Source organism: Heptranchias perlo, chromosome 8 (assembly GCF_035084215.1).
Source record: "Heptranchias perlo isolate sHepPer1 chromosome 8, sHepPer1.hap1, whole genome shotgun sequence".
NCBI classification, from domain to species: Eukaryota; Metazoa; Chordata; class Chondrichthyes; order Hexanchiformes; family Hexanchidae; genus Heptranchias; species Heptranchias perlo.
Window position 1 is genome coordinate 41,962,227 of NC_090332.1, and position 6,151 is coordinate 41,968,377.

General features: G+C 38.6%; 1 protein-coding gene across 1 annotated transcript in view; it reads right to left on the reverse strand.

Annotated features, from left to right (window-relative positions):
• The window catches only part of LOC137324580 (serine/threonine-protein phosphatase 4 regulatory subunit 3), a 61,023-nt gene extending 55,192 nt beyond the window's left edge, over window positions 1-5,831 (reverse strand). The window contains exons 1-3 of the mRNA XM_067989027.1: window positions 5,383-5,831; window positions 4,971-5,026; window positions 4,484-4,582 (exon numbers count right to left, since the gene is read on the reverse strand). Of these exons, the coding sequence (XP_067845128.1) occupies window positions 4,484-4,582; window positions 4,971-5,026; window positions 5,383-5,524 (297 nt within the window). The 5' untranslated portion in view covers window positions 5,525-5,831. The remainder of the gene's footprint in view (window positions 1-4,483; window positions 4,583-4,970; window positions 5,027-5,382) is intronic.
• Between the last annotated feature and the right edge of the window lie 320 nt (window positions 5,832-6,151).

The following is a 6,151-nucleotide window of genomic DNA, read 5'->3' on the forward strand; positions in this document are numbered from 1 at the left end:
TACCACCTCACACTATTCTATATATTGAACTGTATTTGTCACATAACTACCTACTCCCCCAACCTATTGATGTCTTACTATGATCAATTAGAGGCTATTATTGTGGACTGTTTCTTTAGATAGGCATCCCTCTCGTTACTTCAACAACCACTTCAGGTTATCTCAAGGTCAGACAAAACCACTGGCTTTCTTCCTATTTTTAAAAAGATTGCGTAAAACACCAAACATAAATGAATCGTGAGATATGAAGTCTGATGGACTTTTAAAATTTTAAATTAAGTACATAACCACCATGTCCATGACCAAATTATTCATCTGTATGAAGGACAACAGGTCCCAACACAGATCCCTAGGGTTCTTCATCTTAGCATTCAGATTATAAACGATTTAAACTATAAACCATTCAAACCTCAATATAGTCATTTATGACACGATCTGAACCCCTTCACAAGACTACAATGTTATTGTATTTAGCTATCAGACTTGCAGTACACCATCAAGATCAGCCAATGTTATCCGAATGGCAAACCTCAAAAATATAATTCACTATCCTCTCAAAATAACTGCGAGAATCCTAAAGGGAAAAACACTAATGGTAAATCACAAGATCCTATTTGTACATTTTAAAAAGATAGTTTCCTTTTATACACTGCTCCCCCCACCACCAATGTAATGAGATGCACAATTCCCAGTAAATTTTCAAATTAAAAAACAGGTTCATTAACAAATCAGCACCCATGGAACCAAAGATCAGTCCCTTCAACATGAAAGACAAAACCCTAAGATGTTACGGTTATGATAAAATCCATACGGTTAGTATTTTAATGTATAAGTTAACCAAATTGTCATGTCTAAATGATTTGGCCACAGAAAAATGGAAATGTACCCGAGATGGTAAAATTCTCATTGGAGCGTAGGAACAATCTGATATGTGACTGTCAATACACAGATCTTTAAAAACAAGATTGCAAGTAGAAAATGCCATAAAATGGACACATAGGATTCTAGTTTTATACATGGGGCATTGAATACAACAGTATTGGTGATGATTCTGTACAAGACAGTGGATAAGCCACAATCTGAATACTGTGTAGAGTTTTGGATACCCCATTACAGAAAGGGTACTGAAGCCATGGAAAAAAACTTGCATTTATATATAGCACCTTTCATGACCTCAGGACGTCCCAAAGCACTTTACAGCCAACGAAGTACTTTTGAAGTGTAGTCACTGTTGTAATGTCGGGAAAGGTGGCAGCCAATCTGCGCAAAGCAAGGTCCCACAAACAGCAATGAGATAATGACCAGATAACCCGTTTTAATGATGCTTGTCGAGGGATGAATTTTGGCCAGGACACCGGGGAGAACTTCCTTGCTCGTCTTCGAATAGTGCCATGGGATCTTTTACATCCACCTGAAAGGGCAGATGGGACCTTGGTTTAACATCTCATCCAAAAGATCTCACCTCCGACAGTGCAGTGCTCCCTCAGTACCGCACTGGAGTGTCAGCACAGATTATGTGCTCACATCTTTGGAGTGGGACATGAACCCATGACCTTAATATAGATTTAGTAGGATGATACCTGAGATGAGAGGATATTGCCTAGATGAAAGACTTCTTTAAAACAAAAAGCTATATTCACTGGAACAGAGGTTAAAGGGGGAATCCAATAAAAGTGTTCAAAATGCTGAAAGGGTTTAAAAGAGCAAAGTGAAATATTATTTCTGTTGGTCAATGAATTGGTAACATGGGGGCAGAAAATTTAGTGGCTATTAAAACAGAATTAATCACAACATTCAAAAGGGAATTAAACACTTGGAAGAAATATATTAAAAAAGGACAAGCAAACGTGATTAGAGCAGATGACATGGAGCCAGCAATGGCACAAGCACAATAGGCCAAGTAAATACCTCCTGTGCTAAAATTTCTATAATTCTAAAAAAAAGGTAACAAATAGAAACATGTTTTTTAAAATAATCTTCAATGACTTGGTTTTGAAAGCATTTACTTTGTTGACATTAGACTACTGTATACACTTTGAACAGTCCACGTACTAACACACATCTAAGCGAAGTGGTCAGACAAACCCTTAACATTCTCCACACCTGATTTACTTGAATAAGATGTACATAGGACAAATACAAGAGATCCCCAAAAAAGTTTAATTACCAGTATTAGTACAAAAAATGTAATGCTGACATATCCAGCTGTAGCAACCAGTCAATAATAGCTGAATTTGACTGAAGAGTTGATTTCTAGCTGACCTATTTGATGTTCAGCATGGAGCCTTTGTTTAAAAAAAGTGGCCTGAATATAAAGTAATCATTAAAATGCATTTTAAAATCTTTTGTGTTGTAACTAAGGTGGCCAATAATCAACTGCTCGGATGACATCTGGTAGCATTAGTCAGGACCATAACTTTGTTCAATATTAAATTTCACATAAGTTAGACAATGACTAATTTTTGCCTGGGTAGAAAAGAAGGATGTTCAATAAGTTAAGCGTTTGGATCTCTATAGGCAAAGTTTGAGCAGTCTGATTACTGGTGGTTCACCCACAGCATAGGGCTAATCTTCATGCTACGCTCACTAATGGTGTAGTACAAATGAAGCTTTGAACCCAACGCGGCAGTCTTGAAAAAGAGGAAAAAAATATAAGTTGCCAGGCAAATCAGAATAGTTTTGTTTGGTTGCGCTAGTGCTTCAAATATATACATATCTATATATTAAAAATCTTAACCTTGACACACTCCCCATCTACAGAACTGTACTTCTTGTCGTCACACTCCTCACTCGTATTCAATGCCCCATGTATAAAACAACACTATTGGTGGTTATGAATCTGTGCAAGATGATGGATAGGCCACAATTGGAATACTAAGAGAGGGGTTTTGGATACACCATTATAGAAATGGTACTGAAGCCGTGGAAAAGGTGCAATGTAGGTTTACTGGGATGATACCAGAGATATGGGGATGTTGCCTCCATGAGAAGCTTAAAAAACTAGAGCTGTATTCACTGGAACAACAGTTAAAGGGAATCTAAAAAGTGATTAAAATCCTGAAGGGTTTGAAAGAGCAAAGTGGATTATTTCCACTGGTCAGTCAGTCAGTAACAAGGGGACAGAATATTTAATACTAAAAGCACAAAAGGGGGAGGTTAGAAGCACAACTTTTTCTAACTCCTCCTCTCTCACTCCCACCCCCATTATAAATTCCAATGCACACATTTATAATGGGACACCACCTTTGTAAACTCGTCATCCTGTCATTGAACAATCTGGCCATCAGATTGTTTCTGAATTTTTTTCTCCAGTGTGTAACAGAGCAAGGGGGAGGAGAGGATACAGGGGTTGAACATGTAGCTTGAAGGGGAAGAAGGGATAGTGATGGGAGCAAGTGGTAGGGAGGGTAAGGTTATTTGTAGAGGTAGAGAGATGGTGAAGGAGTTGGGGTGTATGGGTAGGAAGAACAAGTAATGGAGGGAGGGGATCCCGAGAGAGCTGCTGAGGGCCACACTATCCCTGCCAAATGTCATACTGACCATACAATTCAAGACTAGTTAGATGCTGTACAGAACTATTAAAAGTACTGATCAATTGCTTAGGCCTCAATTAAATGTAATTTTTTGACTTGAGATGACAATATTTCTGAACATTTTTTAAAAATTCATTCATTCTCAGGATATAGGTGTCACTGGCAAGGCCGGCATTTATTGCCCATCCGGAGCCGCCCAAGGTTTGATACAAGTGTGTGGCTTGCTAGGATACCACACTGGTGCGGGTCTGAAGTCACATATAGGCCAGACTGGCTTTATTGATACCAGCTTTTAATTTCCAGATTTTAAAAACTGAATTCAAATTCTCAAACTGCCATGGTGGGATTTAAACTCACATTCTCTGGATTATTAGTCTAGACCTCTGAATTACAAGTTCAGTTACATACCCATACACTACTGTACAGAACTATGTAAAGAAATGCAGAAACCTTAATTGACCAACTGAGGACATAAGCCATGCCACTGCAAACCCCTGAAGTTTATAAGTTCTTAAAACAGTTCAGATACAAATACAGAATTGAAGTAGTGGGCTAAAACACTTCCAATAAGGAACAGATATAGCTGTAAATTTAGTGTTAAGCTTTCAAAGTGCTTTTAGTTCAGTCTCAATATCAAAATACAATGAGCACACTAAGCTATAGACATTGTTCGGGTCCAGATATTTGCTCATGCGACAGATTATTCACAAAAATAGCAATCTTCCAATAATGCAGTTTCTGCAAAGGAGACTGAAAAAAGCACAGAACCGATGTATTTCCCTTAATGTTTCTGGTTTTATGCATTGATTTAAAAAGTACTCAACACACTCCACGTCAACTGTCTAAAAGCCCCATGCAAACTTTCAGATTATCTCCTACAGGAAGCCTAAATTAGAATATGGTACAATTTATAACTATTCAACCAGTTAATTTAGCAATGTATACAGTACCTGACAAATTTTCTCCCAGATTTCATCGCATCCAGCCTTTTCTTGGAAACTGAGTGCCAAGTCGTAATTGTCTGCTTCTGACCAAACAATCAATGTGTCCTGTTTTATAATAAAATAAAGGTCACAACTGATTGTTCACCTGGGTGGTATTTTAGCTAATTTTTCATGAATTAATCAAATCAAAAGGCAATGAGTGTGTAACCTGACAACTATTGATTTCTATGTTACTACACTAATTTTTTTTAAACAATGAATTGAACACATCACTTAGAACCCATTACTGTACAACTGAAAATTTACAGAAACTCCAAATGACTTAATTATCTGATCGTTTGATAATCTTGAGCTACTATAATCTCTTCAAGTGACTTCCAAATTCTTAAATTAGTGTAGTTTCCTTATTGTGGATTCCAGGAATCGTATCTTCCTTTATGCATTAAAAAGGGAAAATTCTTGACAAATGTGTGCAATATTTTACATAACTTACTTGCTGCTTCTGGTACGCAGTATTCGGATTGATTTTCGATTCTAATAGAAGCGAACCTGGGAGGATGGAACACAAAGAATGAAAACACATTTCTCCACATGCCCTGCACACACACTTCTATAGTAAATATCATTTAAATCTACCACCCCTCCCCCGCACGTCACATTCACACACTTTCCTGGCCTCTCCATAATTCCAACGTTTGGCTCATCTTTTGCTCGGGGTCATTTGAAAACCCGCAATTATAGTGTGTAAAAAAAACACGCCTCGGAGCAAAAACAAAAAACGGAGGAAGATTTTTTTTAAGCCAGCCGGAGATTCTTTTACAAAGGGGACATAGCTGCATATACAATGCATAGGTACATGCTGGCCTGCCCGAGGCTGTTTGCCTCTTTCTCTCCCCGGTTCTTACCGTCGGACTCGGCCCGTACTAACAAGGACATTCCATTCAGGCGATCGACGTAGGTCGAAGACACATGCCCCGTGCCCCGGTCGTCCCATTGTCGATCCTCATTCAGCGTGTACACTTTCACCCGCCTCCGCGTATCCGACATGATTCCTTCCCTCGGCTTCTTTATTTCTCCTTTTTCGGGGGACTACCGTCGTTCTTCTCTTTCGGTTTTTTTCTACACCGTCACCGCCGTGATTTTACAATGGTGGAAAACGCTACTGAAGAGTCGTGCGACATGTTATTGCAAATAAATAAAGGAAGTCGATGGAAAAGGAAAAAAGAAAAACAAATTAAATAAAAGTGGTTAATGTAAAATGGGTAGGCCGGGCCTTCCTTCCTTTCCCCTCAACGATCCGCCTCACCACAGCACAACATCCGCCATCTTGTAACCCGATCCGGGCGAATCAATCAACGTACGGGGCTTCCAGCTCTCAGGCGCAGGGCCACGGCTTCACTACTCAAAAAATATTGACGTCACTAGTGCTTAAAGAGATAGCAGCTTTGTTCCTCATTTGCATTTTTAAAGCTACCGCACTTAACTCTGATCCTTCCAGGTTAGGAGATTGTTCATATATTGTCGCTGGAAAAATTCCAAATCGCTCAATTCTTCTTTACAAGCTTCAAATTATGTAGACCTTTCTGTATATAGTTTATTTTTTAATATATTTCTCAAGGTGTACAAAATTCACTAATTTCACTGCAGAAACCAGATAATAAAGCATGTGAACAT